The sequence below is a fragment of the Aulostomus chinensis genome, chromosome 10 (genome assembly GCF_037954235.1).
Source record: "Aulostomus chinensis isolate RoL2024-O1b breed Wild chromosome 10, RoL_Achi_v1.0, whole genome shotgun sequence".
NCBI lineage: Eukaryota > Metazoa > Chordata > Actinopteri > Syngnathiformes > Aulostomidae > Aulostomus > Aulostomus chinensis.
Window position 1 is genome coordinate 27400349 of NC_141329.1, and position 27701 is coordinate 27428049.

Below are 27701 nucleotides of genomic sequence, written 5' to 3' on the forward strand. Positions count from 1 at the left end.
TATATAGTGATAAAACATGCAGAAATACTGCGGGTTTGCCACTCCAGCGATCGGAGGCGAGATCTTTTTTTTAATTTGCTTCCTCCGCAAGCGCTCACTCTTGCGCTAATTCACAAGTCCCTGCGCCATCAACATGACGCAGAAAATGTTCGCGAACGCGCAAAGCCATGGTCACACCTCCAAATGCCATTTGAACACAGGAGTTTATTATCAGTGAAAAACCCGAATCACATTCCACACAACATGAAAACAAACCATCCCATCGCACAGAGACAGAGAAAGAGACGAAGTCAAGGTGCAGCACTGGAAAAGCACCGCCTACCAGTCGGGTGTCGTAGCTGACATCAGTCATACATCAACAACCGCTCCAAGACACACACGGCCAGGAGAGAAACGCGCGCTTAGGTAAACCCTGACGAGCCGGTGGGGTGACGCTCGCATCCCTGAGTCCCAAGCCACGGTTTCGTCGACAGCTGAGCCTTTGAACGAATCCTCTTCGCTTAGAGCGCAAGAGAACTCAGCCCGTGGTGTCGTTTTCAGTCCAACAGGTGATGGAGTTAACTCGTTAACAGAGAACCACGCTGTTAACTACCAGCGTTAACAACGCCAGAACAACGAAATCTTCTTTGAGCGGTGATCCTCTTCCCAGCCGGGACAACGGTGAAGTGGGTTTGGTCGCCAGGTGAGTGAGTGGTCTCCGACGGAGACAGTGCAAATACGCCTCCTACCGGTGACAACCGGAAACCGCCGTTTTATCAGGCGAGTTCAACCACAGGTGCGCTCCATTGAAACTACACCCAGATCCAACTGGGCGAGATGAAGCAGCAGGTAGCGTACCAGTGATAAATCCCCAGTCTGGGTGTTTTTACATTCACAAGCTTGGTTTGACTGACTGGAATTAACATCATGGACGTCAACAACGTCACTCGAGAGGACTTTGACATTTAGCAGCTCGAATGGATTCAGAGGCGATAAAAAGTCAGTTTCAGCTATGAGCGATCAAAGTCCACCTTGAGGTATTAATACGACATTCATAGAAAGATGCTGCTGTCCGTTAGTCTCTCTCGCTCTCTTTTTTGATCGGTCACGGATGAATCGCTGACATTCTTACACGTCAGAATGATGTCATGAAGTTATAAATAACTTGAATAAAAGTTGACTCATCTTAATGTACTCGAAACAGTAAATCATCTATAAAGTTATGACCCGACGGACAGATTTCCAGGGTTAAAAAGTCATGCGCACACGGAAAACAACAACCGTCACAATGAAATTTGGAACTGAAAACAAATCTCACGCCCGGCAGCTGCAGAAGCGCCTAAGACAGATATACAATCTTAGGACTGGCGTCACTGATGACATCACACCCCATCATTAAAACAGCTAGCAGGTAAGTGTTCAGCCAGGTGATCTTTGTCCGGAAAGCTGCGCTGACGTGAGTTTCTGAGGACCGTACTGGAGAGAGGACATCGTCAGGAAAACGTTCGTGACCCCCGTGTTGTAGACGGTGACGCCCGCGACGCTGCTCCCGCATCAGCCCACAACACCGACAGGCGTCCCGCTGGGGCAGCCGGTCACATGGCTCGCTGGCGGAGCTTCCCGACGCCGCTCCCGGAGTGGCTGTTGTCTGGCAGCAGGGGGCCGAGTTCTGACAACACACACAGCGGTTCACGGAGACTTTGAGAAGGAGGGGGTTAGCTTTGATGAATCAGCTAGCAGCTTAGCATAAAACCTGAAAACAAGGGCAAACAAGTGGTTACACTCTAAATACTACCAGATAGTGAGCAGTACTGTGGAGCTGGAGTATTGTACATTTCAACATAAAAGCTTTTATTCGTTAGTATATTTTTGAATAGGTGTCTTTTTTTTTTAATTAAACGTTTTTATACTTTGTTGGGTTTTAAAAGGCAGCATCAGAGTGGAAGCTAAGCAGCGCAGCACAGCGGTGACAGCCAGGAGCAAATGAAGGACTGGGAGTAAAGGTTGACCAGAGGATGAAGAGAGAAGGTTTTCGCAGGTCAAAGGTCAAGGTCACTGTGACAGGCACACACTGTGGTGGCTTACATGATGCGCAGTGTGGTATTTGTATTTATTAAGTGTGCGTGCATGAAAAGATGACACACAAACTCCACAAATAAAATCAGAATTCAGTGTAAAATAAACCTACCTCTCCTCTCCCAGGGTGACAGCTGTCTGCCATTTTACTTGAGGAGAGTAAATTTACACAGGCGAACTACAAACGTTGACAGGTCCGTCGGTTTAACGCGGCACATTTGATGGATGCAAACAAACAAGCACCAGTCAGAGACGAGTGTTTCCATCTGACGGCTGAGGGACGGATCTCAGACGCCAGCTGATGTGTGGCGGAGCCGTCAAACATTACCGTTTGCGTGTTGTTAAATCATGTGTGCGTGCTTAGGAAACAGGTTTTGTCGGATGATTATTGTAATTATTTGGAGGCTTTGCTGGCCAACGCCTGTTTGTCCAACTCCAACTCTTGGTTTCCTGTCATCGCTCATCCTTGGAGACTCGTTTCTTTGAAATTCCAAAGTAAAAGCGCACCAGATTCCGCTGCAGTGGTGGAAAAATACTGAAAAGAATGAACATATTTTCTCTCTCTGCTTCGACAGCATGGATAAGAGAACATCACACAGTCAGGAACAGCAGGAATATTTAAGCCTTCCTAAAACCTCCTGCCCCGTGTCTCTGTTCCCTCTCACCTTTCATCTCAGTTTCCACCCTGCTTTGATCCTCCGGGTTGGACTTGGGACTCTTGCAGTTGTTCCAGGATGCTGCTGTGGGGCCGCTGGCAGAGTCGGCTGCGTTCGTTAGAGCTTGATCGGGCTTCCCTGCCACGCCTGCGGCTTTCTTCCCGTCCACAGTGTCCATCTTCACCAGGCAGAGAGTCTGCAGCAGACCCATGGCATCAAAGCTCTCTCCGGAACATTCGCCTCGCTTCCTCAGCAACTCCAAGACCTGCAAACGAGAGAGGTCCGGTCAAAGAAGAGCGGCTCACGTGTTCCTTCATGAGTATGTTCTCATGAGCGTGAGATCCTCTCAGTCTAAGAGTGGCAGTGGTTTGTTAGCATGTTTACTAGCTCCCTGGGCAGCACAGTGCAGAAGATGGTACTTTTTTGGCTTCACAAGCTCCTGAGCAACTCTCCCAGTGACGAATACGGCGGCTCAGTTGTAAAATGAGACTTGGATGAAAACTGCAGTTGCTGATCGAGAGGAATGAGAAGCAGCGACGGGTCGACCTTGATGTATTTGTAGGACTTGAGTTCGCTGATGTTCTCCTCCAGGAAGAGCAGATACACAGCCAGGTCATCCCATTTGCCAGCGGGGGTGGGCAGGACACCCACGGTGGGCAGGGATTGGTAGGTTTCCAGGAAGCTGGCGTACCCATGGCAGAAGAGGGGGCGGAGACTGGCGTAGATCACAACAGGGATCAGCGCAAGGAACAGCACCAGGTTGACATAGCTGGGAAGACAACGGCGGACGGAGGAGTGTGACATGTTGGAACTGTGCTGTACTACAACATGGATTTTTTCTTTCCAGGACTTTTCCACTTTTTCCAAGAAAAATTTGATGAGTCTCAGGAGACGAGACAACAGACAAATACCTCAACAGCGAGAAGACTCCCACGGCGATGAGCTTACACTGCACCTTTTCAGGGATGCTGGGGTCGGAGGCCAGCAGTCCGACACGCAGCGAGCAGCCAAACTCGTCAGTCACGGAGGCCAGGCGGAGGTAGTAGCCCAGGTAGACGCAGGCACCCAGCAAGGTGACCAGAGTCAGGACACGACACAGCAGGTAGAAGAAGAGCAACTTCAGCGAGCAGCGTTTGGTCATCAGAAACTTCTCCACCAGCGGGTAGTTGAAGCATCCCTCCGTGGGGTCGCTGCTCAAACACTCAGACGTTAGAAGAGCATCACTCAGAGGGAGAGGTTGACGTTAGCTGGTCGATAAATCAGCTCGCCACGCTACCTGTCAGTGGGGAGCATTCCTGAGGCGGTCATGCGTTTGGCTAGAGTGACGGCGCGATTGTAACACCTGTCCAACTCCTCCATGATGAAGCTGAGGTCCGACTGCAGGAGCGGCACCGCGGAAAACCTCCAAAACAAGGCAGGCGAGTACATGAGGACCGCCACCAGCAGCAGGATGTAGGGGAAGAACTAGCGAGGAGAGACGGGAAGCATTAGAACGCGACACTCTTCCTAGATTCCAGCCCAAGAACTCCGATAATCATCGACTTGACTTTGGCTTCCGAACTGGAGACTCTCAGCTGCGCACGTCTGTGTTTATACACTGTAAAATATTAGCACATTGGCTCCACCCACTACTGCTACGTATCCGTCCCTGACAGTACAGCAATACTTCAAGTGTTGGAATACTTGTTTTCTTAGAGCAGCAAAGAACCAATTTCCTGTCTTTAATATCAATCAGAGATAACTGAGCTAACTGGGAAGTAGCAGGCTAACTGGGAAGTAGCAGGCTAACTGGGAAGTAGCAGGCTAACTGGGAAGTAGCAAGGCGAATAAATTACATGATGCAGTTTTTGATTAAAAAAAAAGAAATAGGGCTGGGGGGGAACTCGGTTAAGATTCAGTTTTGTGTGTGTGTGTGTGTGTGTGTGTGTGTACCTTGTGCAGCCACAGAGGGAGAGTGTGTGTATGAACAGACGCCCAGCAGTAGGAGTCAACATAAGCAGCCTGCCTCCAGGAGAAGTTGGTGGGAGCGAAACAGCTGATCTGAGTCCCTGAGAGAAGCAAGAGCAGGAGGTGATGAACGGGCGACCTGATCCATCGAGTCGCGCCCAGCATCTCTCACTTCGCTCGCTGTCGTCTGGTGTTACTTTGGTACGAGACCAACCACACAACACCACCTGACCTCAGCTCTCAGGACGCGGCTCTCCAACCACACAGTTCCCTCTGGGCTATTTTTTTTTTCCTCGCCCAGACTGATCTTGTGACAACACGTTGCGCGTGTCATGGCGATCAGCTCAGACGTGATTTGTCCACTTCTATAAAGATAAAAAGGTTGGGCCTCACGATTGATTTGAGTGGACGGCGCTTCAAATTCTTCAGGATATTCAGGTTCTCTCACAAATTCCTCATTTTGAAAGAAAGCGAACTGGAACTAACCCGGATTTTTGGGAACCTGTCCCTCATTTTTTGAGAGCGCCTCCTCTACGGCGCTCTCTCAGCTTCCTGTCCGAGCCACGACTCACCAACTGAAACTTCCTGAGCGAAGGCCAGAGAGATGAGGAGGAGGGGAAGTCCCACGGCCACGCACGTCACCAGCTTGTCCACCGCCAGCTCGGTGCGGACGCTGCGGTATCGAGCCTGGCTGGGATCCTTCAGCAGGAAATCACTGAACACATACTCGGTGGCCACGTGGGCGATGGCCATCTCTCCACGCCGCTGACACCTGAAGCATCAATCACACACACAAACACCACAGAGAGATTCAGGTTCTCCTGCTCTTCCAGAGGCCCTTCATCCCCACGCATCCTTTGAGGAACAACAGAATATCTGGTTAACTGCAACACTTTTATTTGTTCGTCATGTTTTTTACATGTTTGTATTTGAGTCAACCGCCTCCTGACGGTAGAATTTGTTTCAGTTGGGTTAAATGTTGTGTTCTTTGTTGAATACAGGCAGGATTCACGATATCCGATTGTTTTTTTGTTTGTTTGTTTTTGTTTTCCCAGTATCCCATATTTCACACCCCATTACGGTTAATAGCTGAGAATATCAGGATGAGAACAAGTTTATATGATAACCCAATCTGGTAGATATTGGAAAACGCTGGGAATATTGTAAATTTGAAAAAGAAAATGTTTCATTCTTTCCAAAAGATTTGGAAAAGCCCACTGGTGTTTTTGCTCTGGTCTCTTGAGCGCCGATGTAAGGATCGGCCATCGGGGCGACGTGGGAACAGCTCAGAATCAGATTACTGCTCCTGATAGATGACAAACAGAACACTCTTGTTGGCGGATGAGGAGGAAATGAACTGTTCCTACAGATTAATCTGTCAGACGTTATTTAGTCCACAGTTTAGTCTTGCAGACAGGAAGCAAAGCCTGGTGGCTATGATATTGCCCCCTGTAACCGCAAAGATTTTACTGGAGTGTGTGTGTGTGTGTTACACAAAGCAGAGAGTGACAAATACGCTGGTTTACAAGACTGAAACCAGTCACCAGATTGGCAATGATTTGCCACCACTTCTCCTCTGCATCATTCACAGGTCACATGTATACGGTTTGCCTGGACGCATGACACTGAACCAAAATGTATTATCACATCTTTTTCTTCCCATTTTTTTAAAGTTAATGATAAACAAGTCTCATTTTAAGTCCAAGACTCGTCAGTTCATCTCTGTCAGACCTGACGACATGAACAGCTAAGACGGGTTTAACTTAAATGTTGCGGGGAGGGGGGGTCATATTGTGATTATAATTTAGTTCATTAAAGTATCAGAGTCCACAGGTTTGGCTGTCTGGATACACTGATAACTAAACCACAGCAGACAGCGGACAGGGCCTGTCTGAACCCACCGAACAGCCATGAATCCCCTGTCTCAGTCTCCGTCGTTCCAGCTGTGGCTGCTTTGTGTCCTGAGAGGGTTAAAAAAGGTCAGGCCTGCTAATTTAATACAAATGATTGAAAACAAACTCGTGAGCTCCGCGTCCAACAAACCCCTTGTTCTCTGTTTCGCTGCCAGTCTGCGGCGTGACGTCACTTGAAGCAGCATTTTACAGACTTTCGAGGGTTCCACAGGTGTTTATGAGCGCTCCAGCAGCTGGACAAGCTTAAACGGAAGCTAAACCGTTTATCCTGGTAAGTTAGTGGGTTAACAGTCCTGGACGAGTCACAAGCATCCCCACATGAAGCTTTTCTTCAGCTCACCAATTCAACGAAAAGCGGGAAAATGAACTTGAACTCACCTGCGTAGGTTGTTGAAATTATTACGCTGTCATGACGTCAGTAAAAAAAAAAAAACGTCGGGTGCATCAAAAGTGAGATTAGGTGTTTTCCAGGTTTCGAGGTGACTGGTGAGGCAGACGGGGAGTCATTCAACGTGCAACACAACCATCAACTTTCGCAATGAATGTTTTTCCTGTGGACAAAAAACTAACTTCCGTCAAGATTGTTCACGTGCCAGCGGTCAGCTCGGATTTTTCGGACACGGATGCCACCTCTCCAGGAAGCTCCATAAAATGTGGCGTGTTTGCGTTTACTTTTTGCCCCGAATCATAGAACTAGATTCGTCTTCATAGAGGGGAACACTCGATTTGGAATTTGGGGGACTTAGGCTACTTGTTTTCATTGGAATTGCCCTTCACGGAAATTAGATTTTACATGAGATTTAGATTTATTGGTAAATTCTCACAGCCTTGTTAAATTTTTCAAGGGGGGGGGGATTAAATAAATCTTTTTTTTTCCTCTTTGTTATTTCTCGTTGGAGTTTGTGAATTAATTAGCTCTCATTTCCTCTAAAACGAGATGTGATATACGTGAATTTTTTTTTCACATAATTTAAAATGGTGTACATGGTATACTTACCGACGGTTTTATGTTTTGATGGAGTGATAATATATTAATTTTTGTCCACCCCTCCAAAGAAAAAAAAACACAAAAATTCCTTTATTATATAGTAATTTAGACTTCTTTAGACTTGCGACCTGTCCAGGGTGAACCTCTCGCCTGAAAGCCGCTGGGATAGGCTCCAGCCCCCCCGCGACCCTTAACAGGATAAGTGGAAGAAAATGGATGGATGGACTCCCTTAAATTATAAATGTATTTAAGGTTGTGTCACCCGTTTAGAGTCCGTTTTGGACTTCTCTTGTTCCAAAGCAAATACAGATATTCTTTCACTATTTTGAAAAAAATAAAATCGGCATATTGTATTAAATACTGTGTACTAGAACAGTATTTGGAACAACAGATGCAAATTAGCACAGCTTTCTAAAAATAAAATAATTAACACTGAGTATTTTTTTCTGAACAAAATAATTCCTTTCATTATAAAATCCCAATGTGATGTTAGTGTATGTAAACAGATTATAAAGTTCACCCACGAGGGAAGATTGTTCCTCTCAGTGTTCAGAGTCTGTACATTTACAAGTCCGTGAATGCAGCATTCATCCCAAGCGGCGTCACAATGTACATAGCATGCTAATATCTCCTATCTTCAATAAAAGCTGCACACGTTGTGAACGTTTATTTTATTCACACGAATATCGTGATACCAAATTATAAGCAAGGCGGATTTTGTGTTTGGTTCCCACCGGGGTCGTGTTTGTTCTTGCTGTTAGGATGGTATGTTCTTTTCTGGAGACATTTGAGGAATGAAACCAAAACCATTTTGAACTGCTGCTGATGTTTTTCTATCGCGATAAACCACTCCGGTCCTCCCAACTTCTCGCTCTGTCAAGTTGCCGTGAGGAAACCGGAACAAGAAGGGTGCGTTTCTTCAGCATACTAATTTGGGACATATCAAGAACTAAACGTACTGCTAAGCCGCTTTTCAATTGTATTTCGAGTTGTTTAGCTGACATTTTTGGTGAAAGAACAGTGGCGAAATTAAGGCTTTTGGTTGGTTTTCTTTCTTATATTTGATACGAACGTCCTTGTTACTTTTATGTTGAAAATACTTCCCGGAAGTTGCTTTCTCTCGCGCTCAGTAAATTCACGCTTGTAAACTACGCTTCAGTCCTTCCATTCATTTAATTCGCACAGTCGCATCCCAGAAGCGGCCCTCCCCTCCTGTTTCTCTCCGCCTGGAAAGATGGCTGCTCCGGCGGTTTTGAGGAGCTCCGGCCCGGCGCTCTGCCCGAGCTTCGCGGAGGTCTGTTCGTTTATGGAGCGGTACGGTGCGGCGCTGGACCTGCCGGAGATGACCTTCCCGCAGATGGAACGGTATCTGCGGGACAAAAACACAGGTGAGAGGCTGGCAGTGGCGGGTGAAGAAGTGGTTGAAAGCTGCGACACTTGAGACCGGAGGAGAAGGGGGCCACTACCACCACCACCATCACCACCACCATCATCATCATCATCATCTACACCAACACGGTTGTGGTGATGAAGATGTGCGTGTGTATACGTGTGTGGCCCCTCAGAACAGCGTCAGATTAACACTTTATTCCGGCTGCTTTTACGGATTATTTACCCGGGTTTGAAGTCAGCTCCTACTCGAGAAACCAACCAGACCAAGTTTTTAAGTTCTGACAAGGAGAAAACGCTGGTTGCTAACATCGAGCTAGCACCCAAATCACACTCTCACTCTCTCTGTCTCTCTCTCGCTCACACACAGTCTCCGTCTCTCTCTCTCTCTCACTCTCTCTCTCTCTCTCTCTCACACACACACACATAGACACTTCTGACTAAAGGTTTGTAGGGAAGTTGGAGAGAGCGGTGTAGGGGATTCGGCTCAGCATCCCTCCAGCAAACCAAGTGTCAGGTCGACGGTGTTCATGCTAGTATAGACGTGAATGCTAAACTTGGTGAGGGAGCCATGATGCAGCAGTGACCACACACAGTCAGCCAGTTAGCTCCGGAGTGTTGTCAGGTGTAATTTTTCAACGGCCTCGCCTCAAATAGGCAGCCGAACAGCAACCCCGACAATGTCCGCCGGCTCGATACGCTGATTATGGTGTTATACTTTCCGTCTGACTGTATTTTAACCGGCTGTCATTACCGAGCGACGGATGCCAGCTAAAAACAGAGGATGTTATTTTCTTGGAAGAGTGGCTGTCAAATGTGCACATGCGCAGTCGGTTATGTAGCCGACGAGCTGCTTGCTGGCTAGCTAGGCGAGCTAACTTAAAATCCCGTCAACTTTTTGTTGTTGTTGTTGTTGTTGTTAAAGTTGTACTTCCACGTTGCTGTGTTTTGTTTGAAGGCACTTTGGGGATCAGTAGCTCAATAACCCGGCCTTGCTCCTCGGCTAATGCGGGTTTTGTGACAACATTCCCGTTAGTTCAGTGGCTCGTCCTCGCTTTCCATTTTGCAGTGAAAGAAAGTCCCGATAGCTGCGACTGTTTGAGGTTCTGATCAACTCATGTTAACAATGCTGTGGTTCAGTTAAAAGCAGGGGGAACTTAACCCCCCCCCCCAATTCAAAGGTTTCTTTTCAGTCTCACACTTCACACACACGTCTTTACATCGTGGAAGTAGAAATTAAAGGATATTCCTCATTTATTTACCATGAGTGGGGGAAAAAAGGTGTTTTTAAGTCTCCATTCGTTGGTGCTGCATATGTTGACTTTAAAAAAGATGTGTAAACTGGTGTTTTTTTTTAAATTTCAAGATTCTTCACTTCAAAAAGGTCACAACTGTGTAAACCACACAAGTCGCGTATGGGATAGCGACTGATTTTTGAACCTGCGAGAGTGAGAAGGGAGAAAGTCTCAGCAGACAAACGTGAAATCAGCCGTCTAGTTTCAGGCTGGCTGACGTCACCCTGCACGGTGGACGTCAGACCAGTGGTAAGTAAAACACATTTTGAGTGGAGGAGGACCTCAAGTGTTGGTACCTGGCTGCTGGGAGTGTGAAACACACACACACACACACACACACACACACACAGCGTACAGCGAGTCAAGTAAAGTCATGTTTATTTATAGAGAAGAAGAAAAGAACTTCATTGAAGGATTAAAACCCCTGAGATGAATCGTCTGGTTATCCAGGGGGTCGTTAACAGCGAGCACCGCAACAAACCAAACTGAAGATGATTTTTGTGGGTTAAGATGAAGAAAAGAACTGACAAAAGTTCTTTCTTTTTTTAAATTCCTGTGCAAAACTGAGAAAATGTGCTTGTCAAACCATATCGAAAGTAACTTGAATGCTGTTGATGAAACATCTGGTGCGTCCCTGTTCTGGTTTCGTATGAACTCAGAACACTTTTGGGGGGGGGGGTTATTTAGACAAATATTGCGATTGCGGTATGACTCGTTATTTTAGAGGGAATTTTTTTGCTGTCAGTTTCACTGCAATAGGTTGAAGCTATGATTTCAGCTGCAGTCGGTTCTAAGCGGGCCCGTCCCCGTCCCCGTCCCCCTCGGTTCTAGAGAATCTGGATCATGTCTGATAATGAGAGTGTTTAGAAGAGCGCCTTCTGTGGTCCTCAGGGGTCTGACGTATGTCACCAGAAATTGCAGCTCATGTCATTTGGATAATATTACATTTGATTGCAAAGTCCAGTCCAGTCAACAAAGGTAAAACTGGGTTATTATCTTTGAACAGAATTTGAACGTCCTTCTCTCTTTCCTGGAAAGCACTTTGTTCTCAGACTGACAAAGTTTTTTCCTGTTATTATTGTTACCTAAACATCGCGGGGTAGTCGGATGACACGATGGCCGTATAGGTCATTTTCCTTCTTTCAAATCGAACGCATTTGCCCGTCATAAATGGGTGTTTTCCCAGTGCTGGCAGGAATCTTCGAGTCCAAAGCAGCGCCAAAGCTGTTTCTTGTTCTTGTCGGCGTGTTTGAGCGTCTGTTCTTTTCAGGCCTGATTCAGGGGAAGACGACACGTATCAACACAACCAGCCAACGATCTTTGTGTCACTGATTTTTATTTAAATGTGAAGGTTTTAGCGAGGCAACGCCAGTGAGACTCTCATTCCAGAAATGATCAGGGCCGCGTTTCATCTGTTTTTGTTTTGTTTTTTTCCCATTGTGTGTTTTTTCAGTTCCGAAACCTCTTGTGGAGCTCCATGTGAAGCTGCTCCGAAAACTTGGGAAGACCGTTACCACTGACCGCTGGGAAAAGTACCTGGCCAAGGTTAGTTACTCACTGTGTGTGTGTGTGTGTGTGTGTGTGGCTTCCGATCACATGTGCTAGCCTGTCCTGACGATGCACAACCACCACTCAGCATTACTTTGGACCCAGATCTCCTGAACGTGCCAGCAGCTGAGGTGATGTGTTGGTGTTGAAGTTTTTGGATATTTAGGGTCATAACAAAGATGCGTTCGACCTGAGGATGTCCCATAGCTCTGTTTTACTCCAGCTGACGGAGGGTGAACCAGATGTGGAAGTTGGGCTTGTATGCAACCACTAAATGGCGTCGTTGTCCCCGCAGGTTTGCCAGGAGCTGAACAGCACCTGGGCGTGGGAGCTGGAACAAAACGGCTACCAGGAAATGACCATGGAGTCTAAGTCCAGCATCCTCAAAGTACGACACTTCCTCCTTTTGATAGCTTTTGTTTTGTCAGTCTATCTGTGGAAAGGCCCATTCCCGTGGGTGCGACATCTATCAGGAAGAGGGAACGTGTTCGCATTTGGGACGAACGTCCACTAGGATTCAAGGATGAGCTGATTCGGTTGTGTGTGGCCTTTTTTTTGGCCGTATCTCAGGAATTCATTAATTGGTTATGACAAAATTCCACATAAATGTCAAAGGCGAAACTGAAGAAGTGTTGACATTTTATATCCAGGTTACAACATTCTGCAGAAGCACTTTTCTGGCCCGATTGGCCCTGAACCAGGGCTGGGAAAAATATTGATTTTTACAGGCTTCATTCCAATATAGTGATGAGATTTTCTGAACTTCTACAACTGCTCTAACATTTGCTTTGTCCACTTAACTATGATATCAGTGATGTCGACCCCAGGGCATCTAAAATGACAGCGTGTCTCACTCGCTCATATTTACGCTGTTGTCTTCACACCGAAACTCGCCTCCATGAGCTTTCGGATCTCTTGAATACTGTTGGTGTTTGTCAGCAGCAGAAACAAGTGCCGGCCATTCCTCTCAGCGCTCTGCTTTTATTTATGTTGTTTTTGTTTTAACCTGTCAGTATCTCTGCGAGTGTCAGTTCGATGACAACCTCAAGTTCAAGATGGCGGTCAATGAGGAAGACCCCGAGAAAATGCGCCTGCAGCCTATCGGGCGGGACCGTCAGGGCCTGATGTACTGGCTTCAGCTGGACCAGGAGCAGAACATCCGGCTGTACACGGAGGAGCAGGACGACCTGGACGGATCCACCTGGAAGTGCATCGTCAGGTAGACCTGTTCTCTCGCTCTGGTTCAGTACAGCGTGCTCTCACGGCCGCCACTCTTGTTTTCTCTGGTCTTTTCAGGCTCCGAGGTAGTTTCAGGGTTCATGGGGTAATGAACATCCTGACAAAGTCGTTAAGTTTCCAGGCATGGAAGATTAATTGTGATTGCTAATGATGCAAAGCCCTGAGGTTCGAGTTTCAAATGCTCAGTAGAGGTTTATGTGTGTCTATGACGCGTGTCCACCGTCTACGACGCATGTCTACGACGCCTGTCCACCGTCTACGACGCATGTCTACGACGCCTGTCCACCGTCTACGACACGTGTCTGCAGTGCGACTAGCAGTAGAATACTAGAAGAATACAGCTGTGACCCCCGTCCAGGTCTCATCCTTCTCCTCCTGCTTTACCGCAAAAGAAATGTCCACTGAACTGAAGTGTCTCATTAGGACTCGTAACGACCTGGCGGATGCTCTGGAGCTGCTGAAGGCCCAAGTAGAACCAAACCAGAACCGGGATCAGAACCAGGCTGGATCCAGAAGTGCCAGCCCTACAGAGAGAGTTGCAGGTATGTTGGGTAAATGAAAGAAGTACAGGCTGGAAACGTCGGAACGTAGCGTAACAAAATGAAGTTGACAACTGAAATGTGCTCAGAACTAAAACTCTGTGAGGTGCAGCTTTAAAGACAACAACCAAAAACAGTCGCTGTACTGAGAGAAAGTTGTCGCGACAAACGGAGTTCACAACGTCAACATGTCATTGTGTCACATGTTCTGTAGTGCCAGGCTGAAGTCGGAATAATGAGAGAAAGAATGAAAGGAACCAGCAGGCCAAGATTTCTGATTTTAACTCAAGTGGGTGAAGATTTACTAACGCGGTTTCCTGTGTGTGATTGTTATGATGACTTAGAGGACGAGGCCAGCGGAGGCACCGACCCCCGACCCTCCAAGACCCCAGAAGAGCTCTCTGATGATAAGAAGGTTGCCCAGGAGGAGAAACCGCCGATCGAAGGTAACGAAGACCGCTTTTATGTTCGGTTGCTTCTGCCATGTTTGTGATGGCGTTTATCAGCAAGACTTCTTGATAAATGTGTGTTCCACACTGCTGCCTGACGCAGGACGCAGACAATCCCCTCCCTTCAGTTCGATGGAACTGACACACACTGTGACATGCATGGGAGTGTCAGCTTTCATCAGGGTTTCAGCACCAAAGTGTCAGGGGCCAGAATCTTTCGCTTGCAGAGGTTTGCGCTCCTCAAGTGCTTCCTACTTCACCAAGGTTCCCTTAAATTGACATCAGCTCCACACGCTTTGGTTTAACCAATTATTTCAATACCTGCATGTTTCTGGCTTTTTTCAACATGTATGATTTTCTTTTACTTTTTTTTTTTTTTTTGCAGTAAAGCAGGAAGAGACCCCAATTATCAAGCAGGAGGAGAAAGAAGAGAAGCCCAACCATAAACCGCCCGTCTTTGATAACCGCGTGAGCACAATCACCACCGTCAGCAAATCAGAACCCAGTAACACGGACGCACACAAAAATGCCGTGTCTGTCGTCATGGCAGCGGGCACGGCTGCTGTAAAGCAAGAGATGAAAAAGGAAGAGGAGGCAGAGCGGGCGGTCGTCAGGAGCAACCAGCAGGCCAAGATACCGCTGAAGAAGAGGGAGCTCAAACTGGCTGAGAGTTACCACAGCAACCATCTCAACAACAGCAACAGTAGCAGTATAATCGTGTGTAACCCATCGGTGATCCAGACCAAGGAGAGTCAAGGGACTCTGCCTCTCTGTCCAGCGCCCCCTGGGGGGCCACAGCCCCCCCAGCAGCTGCAAGCAGTGAGTGCACTGAGGCAGGAACTGACCAATGGGAGATCATCTGTCCTCCTGCCACACAAAGAAGGACAAAATGGAGTCATAGGGGTCATAGGTCAAGTTGTAGGTCACGTAGGGGTTATCCGCAGCTCATCTGAGTGTCACAGGACACCCGGTGCGGAGCAGCAGGAACAAAATGGGCCGAGTTTAGATCATCGTGGCTCCAGAGCTGTGGAGGAGGAGAGGGAGGTGAGCCGGCAGTCGGTGCTGGTGAGGAAAGGACCTGTGGAGGCCAAGACCACCATGTCCTCAGTGTCTCAGTCCACAGAGGAAGCCAAGACACAGCCGGCAGAGGATCAGGCTAAAAAGATGATAGAGGAACAGTCGGGTAAGGACATGGGGCCAAAAACTGGGTTGAGCAGTCATGATGATACGGACACGAGAGATGAGGGGACTAAAGGGCGGTCTGGGAGTCCTGAGGCTGAAGACGGAAGTAAAGATAAGCAAGAAAAGAATAAAAGCACTTTAGCAAAGGTGGAGGCAGAACCAACGAGCGCTGTCCTACCTCTAAAAGAGGGTCAGCCAGAGGGGATCAATGGCGGGTTGGCAGCCCAGGTTAAAGTGAAGGATGCTGGGCCTGGATCACAGGAGAGGCTGGCTCCCCTGGAGGAAGCCTCCTCTGAGCTCCAGAAAGAAGGAATCAGGTTGAAGATTAAGATCCCTCCTCATCGCAGAAACAAGTTGAGGGAAAAACAGGCAGAGAAGAGCAGGGAGGAGGTCCAGCAGGAGGGGAGGTCACTGAGGAGATCTGCAAGGATTTGCAGGTATGTGGACGATAACATTCATGAGACTAGTTTCAGCTGGTCTGAGTGGACGGACAGTAAATACATCTGCACCTTTTTTCTTGAAGATCGTCTGCTTTGCCAACCTGCAGGCCAAGCTCGAAGGTGGCTGAGAGCCAGAGAAAGAAACCACAAAGAAGAAAGGCCACGCCTAGCAGAACGAGGGAAGAAGAGGAAGAGGAGGAAGGAGAGGAAGAAGATGAGGAGCACAGCTCAGCGACCAAGAAAGACAAAAAAACGGAGTCTGTAAGACAGATAAGGAAACGAAGGGTAAGTGTCTCCTGTCCTACCAACCATGTTTTCAACGACGTCGACTTCTCTCAGCAGGGTTTTGTAAAAGCTATGAGGCGGATCTGGACCAGGCTTGGTTGAGGGTGTCGTAAGAGTCCAGGAAGACCCCAGCAGTGTCATGATGTTTTTGTTATTTTTATACACGTACATGTCCTCCTCCTGGGAGCTGCAGGACTGTAAGCTGTGATTCTCTAGATCATTTACAAAAGACATTTTTCAAAATAGAGTGAAAACCCAGCTTGCTGTGTCAGCAGGAAGTGCTATTTGCACCTCAGTGCAGCGTTTGCCTGCTCCTTCATGCCACTTCCACCACCCTCGCTCAGAGCAGCCTCACGCTGCTGGCAGCTTTCATCCCGACGCAAAAGTGCTGGGGCTGAAAGTTAGCTGTGGTGGAGCTATGCTTTCTCTCTCAGTTCCTTATGCTGTCTGTCCTTTTTGCCCTTTTCTCTTTTTAATGTTACATTTTCAGGGTAAACGGAGGCATCGACATGCCCCGTGGTCCAACATGCGCTTGAAAAGACGCAAACTGAACGAGGGACAGGAGGTGAAGGATGGAGGGCGGGAGCGAGGAGAAGAGGAGAGCGAAGGAGGCAGCGACTCGGAGGAATCGTGTAAATCCGAGGAGATTCCCATTGAGGACGCCTGCACCCACTGTGGCCTGCCCAACCACCCTGAGCTGGTGAGGGAGGACTGATTTACTAATTCATTACACACACATGCTCACACACACACACACACACACACACACGAGTAATTGGACACCCACATAAACACAGGCTGTTGTTTAAAAGTTGAGGTCACTTAAAGATTAATGCTGCAAGAAGAAAGGAGACAGCTCCTGTCCCTGGACCTGAGTCTGGACCTCAGGCCCTAATGGAGCTGCGTGGATGGAGCTGAAGCGGAGCGCTAAGCCTGAGAGCAGAAGACTGGAGGCTGGCAGAGCAGCAGTGTAACCCTTGTGGTGTTGTGACATCCCAGTCAGCACAGAGCACTTGATGATATCATTCACTCAAGGTTGTGGCTCATTCTTCCTTGCACGTGTCCCTTTTGCTAACATACAGTTACTTCATGTAGAAGCACCTGCTTGTGGCCTGACGGTTGAGCAAGGGCACCATTTGTAAGGTGATAATTTAATCCCTAACAACCCAGCAGCAGCTCAGTTCCTCCAGTGGCAGCACTGGACCCTGAGCTTTACTATGATCTCCCCCTGAGCCCGTTACCAGGCGGCTGGCCTGACCCTGGCGCCAGACGCAGCAGCGCTCCAGGGCTCTTTACATGGCAGCGGTGGGGAAATTAAGACAATAGGCCAGTCGTGGTATATTCCATAATGTAGCATGAATCCAGCCAAAGTTATGGAATAAACGCTGCCGCATCTATCTTGATCTTACAGCCACTGACAAAAGCTTGTGAGTGTTCGTGTAGATTTATGGGTCCAAAGCAGAACTTCTGGTTGGCTACAGATCGTACCGTGTTTAAATGTCGGCAGTCCCGACAAATCCGTTATCAATTCCAGCGTCAAGTTGACAAGTAAAAGTGTCAAGAGTGGAGAGTGTAGGAAAGTATCACATTCAATCCCACCCCTGTCCATATGTGTGTACAAATACGTGTTTATAGTTGGTTGTCATCCTCAGATCCTGCTGTGTGACTCTTGTGACAGCGGGTACCACACCGCCTGTCTGCGCCCGCCACTCATGTTGATTCCAGATGGAGAGTGGTTCTGTCCTCCCTGCCAACATGTAAGCACTCATACTGGATCAGACTGGAAACCACTTACCACTGATATCACATGGAGCAGAAGTAGTAGTAGAAGAAGTAGTAGTAGCAGTAGTAGTCGTTGTTGTTGTTGTAGTAGTCGTAGTAGTAGTAGTAGTAGTGAGGGAGAAATTGTCATGATTTTCAATCTGACTGCATCAGATGAGTGCTTTGGTTTTTCTGCCTTCAGAAGCTGCTATGTGAGAAACTGGAGGAGCAACTACAGAATCTGGACAGTGCTCTCAAGAAAAAGGAGCGAGCAGAGAGGAGGTACAAACACACACACACACACACGCAGACACACTGGAATACTTTGAGGGACTATCTGAAACCCTCTCAGGCTACAAACATGCTCAATGTAAGAAAGCAAGTGGCTCAACTGCAGCAAACGCACGACCGCAGTGAACATCCCCGGAGTCCCGTCACTGAAGAAGCTCTATAAACACGCCAGGGCTGCCCAAAGTGCTGCCGGACCAGGGCCCAGATTTGGCCCACCAGATGTAAAAAAAAACAAACAAACAAAACAGACCCGATCTCATTTTAAAAAATGACACTGTAAATCCCTGTTGATGCTTCATTCTTTTTTGTGTTGTTTAAAGATTTAGGATCTCCATTTTTAATTTATTCTGGACGGTTCGACATGAGGAAAACAAGAAAAAAAGCATTTCAACAACATTTTGTTTGTTTGTGGCCCAGCACCCTTCATGAGTTTAACTGAAGCCCCTCCAAGGGAGAAAGTGGAGACACCCCAGATATGAACTTGATTTACTTCGGAGGTCACAGTGAGGTCTCAGTTGCAAGTGAGACCAGAGTACAGAGATAAAAATGATAATAAAACATTCTGGAAACGGTAACGATGCAGCAATGATGGTAATAAAGTGAGAGGACTGCTGTGGGCATCATTGTGCTGGTAGTGTGCACGGAAAAACGAGGAGTAGAGATTCAAATGTTCGTTTGGAACGTGGTGGTTGTGGTCGTCACGACAGACGGCCTCAGCGCGAGCAGCTCTGATCCAGTAGCTCACATTAGCGTCGAATCCATTCCTGTATAGCATTCTCACGCTTCTTCAGAGGAGGAGGGGAGGTGTCAGAAGGATGAAGTCTAATAATTAGCAGGGTGACGCTCTCCTGTCCGACAACTGAAATGATGATGTGAGTTTTGACCCTCGTCTCTTCCCGTCTGTCCAGGAGGGAGAGGCTGGTGTACGTGGGCATCAGCGTGGAGAACATCATTCCTGTGAGTAAACTGCTGAGACCGTGATGTCTTCCAGCTCCATCTGCTTTTTGACATCACCGACCCCCCCCCCCCCCAACTCCATAGCAGGCGTTTCTATTCACAGCAAGTTCTCACAAGACTTAAAATCAAAATATAAATGTCAACTCAGATCTGCTTCTTTTCTGTTTCCTGTCAAGGAATCAAGTCTTACAGGTGCTCATGTTTCTTTCAGCAGAGATGCTGGCATTTTCGTGATTTTAGAAGGAAGGTCAACAACGATGTCATCTTGGGGAATTATGGGAGTCTGCAGTGTGGTTAAGACTCGTCTCGTCTGTTGCAGGAGGGAGACGAGGGAGACGAGGAGGAGGAGGAGAAATCGGCGAAGAAAGACTCCAAGAAGAGTAAAAACCTGGGGAGAAGGTCGACCAGGACCAGGAAGCACATCAGCTACAGGTTAGCTTCTTTAACTCTACTCTGTCGGCAGAAAGTGATGGTTGGTGAAAGTGATACTTGGTCCAAAATGTAGCCGCCCTGCATTCATGATAACATGTCCTGCCGTGGACTTAAAGGGGCTCAACAGCTTTGCAAAGGTTTGAGAGAAATTCTGTTCATGATTAAAACAATTCTCCCATTTGTCATGACGAGCAAATCTAGCGTTTGTAATCTTTCTTACCATGAGAAACTCCCAGAAAGAGACGATCAGCTTCCTGTTTGCGTGTGCGTTTTTTCAGGTTTGATGACTTTGACGACGCCATTGATGAGGCGATAGAGGAGGACGTCGGCGACATCTGTGGCGGTGAGTGAAGGACGTTCAAGCTCTCGATTCTCCAGTGCAGCGTTAGCATTTAGAGAATCATCAACTCACTCCTGGTACTGTGTTGAATCGTCTTCATCTCTGCCTTTAGACGCCAGGCTTTGGTTTGCAGTTCAGTGTTGAGGCTGAATCTCAGTTTGTAGTTTGTACCGGGAGTGAGGATGTGATCGCTTCCCCGGAAGTTGCTCCAGTAACTGGCACACTGACATGGAATGTGGCCTTTATTAATGTTCCTGGATCACACACCTCTTCATCCTGCTGGTACACGACAATTTTCTGGCTGACTCGTAGCTGCGATTCAGGATTTTGATGTGGAACTAAAATTCCTGTCCTGTGAGAATCACGCACTTTAGCCAAAATTGTCAGAGAATTTTCACAACATGAAAATGATGGAGTCTGATTCCCTAAGAGAGTCACACCTACAACTGCGCCTAACCTGGATGACTCTGATGCAGCAGGGCGGGGCAAAAACGTGACCTCCATCCTGTCGGAGGATGGGAAGGAGGGCCAGCGGCCAGCCAGAGGCCAGACTCACCTGGCCAGGAGCAGGAAGAGGCGGAGGCTGAACGACCTGGAGAGTGACAGCACAGCGGCCGAGAGCGAGGACGAGTTCATGCTCAGCAACAGGTGACTTGCTTCCTCATTATTATTCACCACTCGCGCTGGTTTCCTCTTTTTATTCCCCCTCTCCTGCCATCTGTTCTCTTTTTATGACTTCAGTTCTTTCAAGAAAAAAATGTGTTTGTTTCTTTCAGTTCATGTTTACTTTGTTGAATTTAAGTTGTAAGCACGAGGTCATGAGGAGTGGCGACAGTTGCAGAATTGTGTGAATATTGAAAAAAGAAAGAGAAGCTGGAAACTTTCCATGGTAATGAACAGGAATTAACGGGAAACAACAGGAAACTTGGGGTCATTCGTATCTATAAACATGATCGACATTGTGAATTTACTTGGGTTGAACTTTCATGGTTTCTTTCACTGAGTCATGGGTGTTGAGTCCAAGGAGTATCCTCTCTATGTTCAGTTCAGTGAGCATAAGTTACCTTGGGAACTTGTTCATTCAGCATTGGAACTGAACCTGGCGCATGTTGTCCTTGTGCAGCTCAGAGGATGAGGATTTTGGTGCGTCGGGTGCAGACGATGATGAGGAGGAAGATGAAGATGCGGGCAGTGATGTGGGCAGCTGGGCCAGCGGGAGCCGACCCAGGCGGGCACTGAAAGCGGCGCCGAAGCAGAAACCCGGCCGTTTTCAACACAGGGCCAGAAAACGGCTGAGACGGCGGCGGAGACACTCGTCTGAGGAGGAGGAGGAGGGCAGCGATGAAGAGATGGGTGGGTGCAAAGAAGCGCAACTGAACCACTCGACTTGTAAGGTCGTGTGTGTCAGCGGCCGATTAACCATCAAACTAACCCTGGAGGACGACAGTCACACCCTCTGCTGTAAGCTCCTCCCATCTCAGCTTTGGCTGTAGTTCTGCACGCTCCCATCACCCTCCTGCCAGGTGCATGCAGGTGGACGTCGGCAGGAACGCAGCTCGTTGATGCCGTTTGACCGACTAGTCCAGTGAATAACGAATGTGAACGAAACGAGTTGCAGGAAGTGCCGTAGTTCCATGTCACAGTGGTGATTGTACACTTGGAGACATGTTTGGTAGAAAAATCAGCCTCAGAGCTTCTGCATAAACCTGCTGACAAACAGAAAAAAAACAAAACAAAAACGAGCTAAAATGGCCTCAGACGATGGAATCGGATCGAGTTTTCCCGTTCTGATAAAAATCTTGTCCTGACATCTGTTTCGTCACAGTCTCTCCTCCTGTCTCTCCAGACTCAGATCAGTTCAGTGACATGAGTGACAGCGATGCAGACAAAAAGAGGGGCGGTCTAAGGCGGGGCCAGCGTCAGCAGGTCAACTACCGTGAGACGTCCGACTCTTCAGACAACTCCCGGGCCTCACCGAAAAGAAACAAGAAGAAGGCTCGTGGTCGACCACGCAGGGAGCATCTCTCCAGCGACTACAGTGATGGTCAGTTGCCATGTCTTTTCCTCTCTGATCGTCGGAGGAAGCAACAGCAGTCGTAGTATTAGTAGTAGTAGTATTCTTTTGTAGTACGAGTAGCAGTAGTTCCTTATATAACAGTTCTGGATGGATAACAAAGTGTCTGACATGATTGCGTCCTGCAGATTTACTCCACGCAACAATCTTTCCGTCTCTTTCAGTGTCACCTTCTTCCAGAGACTCAGAGGATGAGGAAGACTTTGAGGATGAAGAGGAAGATGGCCGGAGAAGGAGAGTCAACAGGAGGAGAGGAGAGGAGGAAGATCTCCACAGAAGCCGGAAGAGAGGAAAGCGGAGGCGATACTCCGACGAGGATGAGGAGGATGACGGGGAGAGAGGGAGGAGGCTTAAAAGGAAACTATCAGGAAAGGAGGAAGAAGCAGAGAAGGGGAGGAGATTAAAGAGGACAGACAGAGAAGAAGAGGACCTGGAGAAGATGGGAAGGGGGAGGAGGAGGGAGATACTGTCGCAGCAGCGGCGCAAACGGCTCGCTCAGATGCTGAAGAAACGGAGACCTTCAACGGATGATGACGAGGACGAGTCCGACGACTCCGAGTCGTCTTCGGAGGAGGACCGTCCCATCCGCAAAAGACTCAACCGCATCGACTCTGATGAGGAAGAGGAGGGGGAGGAAGAGGAAGACGATGATGATGAGGAGGAGGAGGAGGAGGAGGGTGGACAGGAAATTAAAAACTCTGCGCTGGCAGAGAGGAGTTCTCGCTGCGCTGATAGTGACGCTCAGGAAAAGGGGAGGGGCCAAAGCCTGCCTCCAACAAACAGACATCGAACCTCCAGAGGCCTGGCGAAGCCGGAGGCTGGAGGTCCAGCTGAGGCCAGAGACAGTGCAGGACCAGGCAGGCTGGACAGACACAATGGCCCCTCACACACAGAGGAGGAGGAGGAGATGGAGGAGGAGGAGGAGGAGGAGGAAGAGGAGGGCCAGACAGACTCGTTAAACTCTGTCCAGAACAGTCCGCAGTTGTGATGCTGCGTTTGTGTGAATAATCTCACTTCTTTGTTTCAGTTTTCTTCTTTTTAACGGTCGGGCCCACAAACCACCTTTGAAACTGGATAGCTCCTCCCCCTGGCTCCCTGTCTTGCTCCTCCTCCTCACTGTCGTATTGTGGTAGTCCACCAACACATAGCAGAAACTCACGAGTACCGTTTGCACTCATCGTCACCCCCGGCAGAGCAACCGGCCAGCCGGACCAAAAGCTTCCTCGCACCAGGACTGGCGGCACTTGACGTGTCAGTGGGGCGAGCCGGAGGTCCCAGTGACCGTTTCCCTAAAAGTTACTGACGTCTTTCTGGTGGGTCCACTTAGCAGGATGATGGTAGATCAGTCCGGTCTGGGCCTCAGCAGTCTGTTTGTAGTGTACCTCCTTCTTAAAGCACTTCTTCATTCTCATAGCACTTAAAAACCCGCCGCCCATCAGAGTGCCAGTATCAAACCGAACACTTTGGGTCCGATCACCTGACCACAACAGCTAAGGGTCAGTTTCTCGTCTGAGATTTCTGCCTGGCAACACAGCGGAAGCGTGTTTACTTGTGAGCGTGTCGCACCTTGTTCAGTTGGCTTGAGTCGAACTCTGGGCCATTTTTTCGTCGCGGCGCAGTTCGTTGGGGAAGGCGTGAACACAGCAGTCGTACTTACACGCGCCCCCAAAAGCTGACAGAGACCTTGTTGAAGAGGTGGTCTGCTTCCAAATCAACACAGCTGGCGTCTAAACGGCTCCTGTAAGCAGGCAGACGCGTCACAGCCTCCGAACCGCAGCAGTCAGCGTAGAAGAAATAGACACAAGGAGCGACTGAAATATGTACGGTTGCTCATACATGTAGAAATACGTATGACAGCTGCACAGTGGATCAGCGTTCATGAGAGCTCCTTATCGCTTCTCTTTTTTTCTTTTTTTTCCATAATTTGATCAGGCTTTATCTAGGATGTCAATGTGGCACAAGTGATGTCATAAAAACTGAAGAGGGACCAGAGACAGAAGCTGACAGACCAAAGTCATCAGAACTAGACAGGAAGTGTGTTTTTGGTTTTTTTTTTGTTTGTTTGTTTGTTTGTTTGTTTGTTTTTCGTCTGAACCGGCGGGAGAAGTTTGGTCACGTCTGACGTCGAGGCCGTTTGTCCTGCAGGAGGTGAACAGGAAGGTTTTAGAGTTGTCAGTAACCATTAAAACCAGACACACACACACACACACACACACACACACACACCCCCCTCCTCTGTGTTGTGGCAGAAATCTCGTTCAGGTGTGTGATAGTGGCGCCTGAGCTATGAGACTCTCACAGGTGAGTGAGAAGATGCCTTTTAACATTTGAGTGAATCAACTTTCTACAGAAGGCGCACAGTTGCACATGTAAAGTCCATCAAGTTCCCATGTTGAAGGTAGAGCTGCAAGTGTTGATGGTTGATTAATCCAGAATTCACTCAGTCCACACTCAAAAACTATTAACAGCTGTTTTAATAGACTTTTATTGTTTTAGGTCAATAAAAAAAAAAATGTGGATTTACTGCTTTTCTTTGTGATCGTATGGAATCTGGAATTTTTAGAGTTTATTCTGTGAAACAAAAACAAGCAAAAACTAAACACTGAAATATGCTTTTTGAGGTTTTAGCAGGCGTTTTCACTATTTTTGACATTTTATGCATTAAATAATCAGTGGATCAACAATCGATAATCAATCAATAATGGAAGTAATCTGTGTTGACATCCCAGCTAAATGCTTCCTTCGAGTTTATTCCCGCGGTGATTTTGTGTTCAAACGATGAGGAAGCAAAGCGCAAGTTCCGTGTTCCATCAGCTCAGACGGTCAAACGGTGACGTTTAGCATCCAGCTGCTGATGTTTGCTGGGGTGGAGGCGTGTCCAGATGTGCTGGTGTGGGATTTTTTTCCTCCTCTGAGTTCCACTGATCACCAACTCGCTACGACCCTCGTAGCTAGCTAATGTTAGCATAGCAAACAGTTGCAGGAGCTAACAGGACAGGAGCTCGGTTCTCTGGTCCTTCTGTGTTCGTGAAGGACCTCGCCAACCTTTTGGGGAATGCACTTCCCCACCGCCCTCGCCAGTGAGTTTTCAGGACCTGAGGCCTGCTAGTTAGCATAGCACAAAGGGTGATCGTGGATGGGCTATGTAGCGCAATTAACTGCACTTTTCTTTAAAAGGAGCTTCACCTGCGTTAATACGATAATGGTCGTCCTCAACATTCATTGTCAAGTAGTGACTTAAATTAGAGATTGTAATTTCAGAGTTGGAGTTGAAGCAGCACCTCTGGACAAAAGGTTTGAGAGGAGCGACTGCTGCTCGTGATCACCGCCGCCTCGGTGAGAGGAAGAGGAGGATTCCTGCTGGACGGACCGACATCCTGGCTAATTTGCACCCAGACGCACAGAAGAGGAACTGCATGTTTTAGAAGCAGGGGGGACGAAGATGGAGGCTTGCTAACACTTCCCATCCACTACCATTCATTGTGCTAAGCTAACTAGCGGTCTGCTCATCCCTGAGCGTCTCAGCTCCCCGATAAAGGAGGAGCAACTGACCTCTTCTCTGGCGGTGGGGACATTGGTGAAAAACTCTTTTTACCCCTAAAAATGGTGGCGTTTTCTTGGAGTTTGTTAAAAAAAAAGTCCACAAAAACGAGAGCCGGGCTGCGTTCAAATGTTTGACAGGAAAAAAGAAAAAAAAAAACCTACACTGGCACATTTCTTATATCATGTAGTTCAGAATTTCTTGTTTTAATAGAATTAATTTAAAGGTAAAAGAAGAACGATTGGCCCATCTGGATAAACTCTCCGGCAGCCAAAGTGTTCGGTTTCAGGTTGTAGTGTGGACGAAGCCTCGGGCCGGCGGGAACATGTTTGCTGTACATACTCTGCCTGTATGCTGTTCCTTGTAAGATAATGGATGTTCTGTTCTTAGTCCTCTTGTAAAATATAGTGCTATATTTTCTATATGAAGGGGAGGAGGAGAGGCGCCGCTGAGAGCGAGGCGGGGGTCTCTCAGCTGAGAGTTGGTCAGCGGATGTTCATGAAGGGAGACCAGCATGGAGCCCGAGTCAGACGCCTACAGAGAACACCGCTCGTTCTCGTCTTTCTTTTTAGGTTTTTATCTCTTCACATCCCCAAACGGAACACTGATACATGCAGACTAGTTTGGTTCAAACTTTTTTTTTTTACTAAAACTCTTTAATCAGGCTGGGTGGTTTCACAGCTAAGCTGGTCTCTTTGTTGGGTATTTCTTTAACTCGTCACGGTCAAACCACTGTTGAGGTTTTAGCCTGCTGCCGTTCGCGCCAGAAGAGTCTTGTACTACCAGTGTCTTGATTTGACCCCGTCAGGCTCCCGTAGGAATGATGGGTTTGATCCGAGGGGGTCAGCAGGTTGCAGCAGACGTCGCCGCGGTGACCTGAACCGATTAAAGGTGCAGCAGCTTCATGTTGTTCAAGTCTTGATCCCAAAGATGCGTGGCGGATGAAATAATCTCACCTGCTGATCCAGGCTCTTGTTTTCAACGGGTGACGGCAGGTTATCCTTTTTCCAGATTCTCCGTTTTAAAACGCAGGCAAAAACAGATTCTGGATCTTTTTGTCAGCACCTTCTCTTTGGTTATTGCGGGCCACCAGACGGAATCATTTCCCTCAATTTAATGAACTCATGGCCACAAGGTAATTTGTGCCCTTGACTGAAGTCATTTGTGGCCACAACATAGATTTTGTTTCCACAAATGTTTGGCTCATTTCTTGGGACACGTTGTATCTCACAGCCTCGGTTTGATTGAGTCGAGGGAACGCGTTATGGCCAAGAGTTGATTAAGGTGAGGGAACGTGTTACCTCTTGTGGCTGACTGAACAGAGCCTGTAATTTACTTTAAATATCTTTGGCGGGGAGAACTTGTGGATCTTTTTTCCGCTCACAGACGTTCTCTGTGCTGAGTTTTGTCTTTCAGGCTCAAGCTGACGAAGTGGAAATGTGCTTGTTTTTTTTGGTACCATTTAATCTGGTGAACCGCATGGTCGACGTGGAAGAGCGAACTTCCAGAATTGTCCTGCTTTTATTCTGTTTGTGTGTATCGAACGTCCTCGTCCTGATTCACAGCCCCCAGAGAGCTCGGGAGTAATCGTCACACCCAACGACGCGTTGGGATTCACCAACAAAATCAAGTGTTTCTCACGCCTGATTCACGTCTTTTTGAGGCTGAACGCAAAGTGGGTTTTTAGCAGAAATGTCACCGTTTCACAAATAAAAGTCCAGCCGTGGCAGGATTTCTCAGGATTCCCTCCCGACCTGCAGGTCCTCCTCGGCAGGTTCAGACAGTTTCACCTCTAAATTCTTCAGAGATGTGCTTTTCAAACATCCGGCTCCCAACTGGCTGAAGGTTCTTTCAGGTACTTTCCTGCGGCGGTCCAGGCGTTGACCGGGCCGAGGCTCCTCACCTGTTCTTCCTTCAACCGCCCGGTTATTTTCAGTATTTGGCCAGGGGGGTCCTGGAAAGTCCCCCGCATGCAGGTCACTTGACCTTCAGGCCATTTGGGCTGCGCCGCTGCGGACATTTCCTCTTTGACTTCATAGATTTGTCATCATTCCTGACAGATGTGACCTTGACATGATTAAAAAGAACAAACCCCAAAAAAAGAATCCAACCCTCATGTTCACTTCTAGAAATCAGCGAGTGGGTTTGCTGTGAAACCACTGGAACTCCCCAAGGATGAACGCAGGTCTCGGCGTCGTCCCCCAGAGCCTGGCGTGCGTCTGCTGTGTACAAAACAAACAAGAAAACCGTTTGTTCAGTGCGACTAATCAGGATTCACCAGCTGATGTGGACGAGGCTCCTTCCACGTTGTACTGTTAACTGTAGTATCACTGTCGCATCAATGTTTTCTAAGTTATTAAACCGACATCCAGGCATCTCC

At 47.9% G+C, this 27701-nt stretch overlaps 2 protein-coding genes across 6 annotated transcripts; one reads left to right on the forward strand and one right to left on the reverse strand.

The window, feature by feature from the left end:
• Nucleotides 1-45: 45 nt before the first annotated feature.
• Nucleotides 46-7103, reverse strand: LOC147255103 (pannexin-1-like). 2 transcript variants are annotated; one of them, XM_086215289.1, is made up of 8 exons: nucleotides 6560-6605; nucleotides 5231-5430; nucleotides 4644-4759; nucleotides 3988-4175; nucleotides 3623-3901; nucleotides 3258-3480; nucleotides 2721-2976; nucleotides 46-1648 (listed from the first exon to the last, which is right to left on the reverse strand). In XM_086215289.1, exons 1-8 carry the CDS (start codon nucleotides 6568-6570, stop codon nucleotides 1575-1577), a joined length of 1347 nt encoding a protein of 448 aa, XP_086071415.1. In that variant the 5' UTR covers nucleotides 6571-6605; the 3' UTR covers nucleotides 46-1574. The 2 variants fall into 2 exon arrangements, with proteins under 2 accessions (XP_086071415.1, XP_086071416.1); XM_086215290.1 differs by lacking the exon at nucleotides 6560-6605 and adding an exon at nucleotides 6950-7103 and having other exon boundaries at nucleotides 47-1648.
• A 1610-nt stretch (nucleotides 7104-8713) lies between these two features.
• rsf1a (remodeling and spacing factor 1a) lies at nucleotides 8714-27701 on the forward strand. 4 transcript variants are annotated; one of them, XM_086216783.1, is made up of 18 exons: nucleotides 8714-8947; nucleotides 11697-11788; nucleotides 12087-12179; nucleotides 12805-13010; nucleotides 13454-13572; nucleotides 13914-14015; nucleotides 14404-15637; nucleotides 15724-15925; nucleotides 16416-16625; nucleotides 17578-17682; nucleotides 17889-17968; nucleotides 18886-18934; nucleotides 19254-19366; nucleotides 19645-19709; nucleotides 20183-20354; nucleotides 20830-21059; nucleotides 21553-21750; nucleotides 21945-27701. In XM_086216783.1, exons 1-18 carry the CDS (start codon nucleotides 8794-8796, stop codon nucleotides 22766-22768), a joined length of 4248 nt encoding a protein of 1415 aa, XP_086072909.1. In that variant the 5' UTR covers nucleotides 8714-8793; the 3' UTR covers nucleotides 22769-27701. The 4 variants fall into 4 exon arrangements, with proteins under 4 accessions (XP_086072909.1, XP_086072910.1, XP_086072911.1 ...); XM_086216784.1 differs by having other exon boundaries at nucleotides 20186-20354; XM_086216785.1 differs by having other exon boundaries at nucleotides 15748-15925.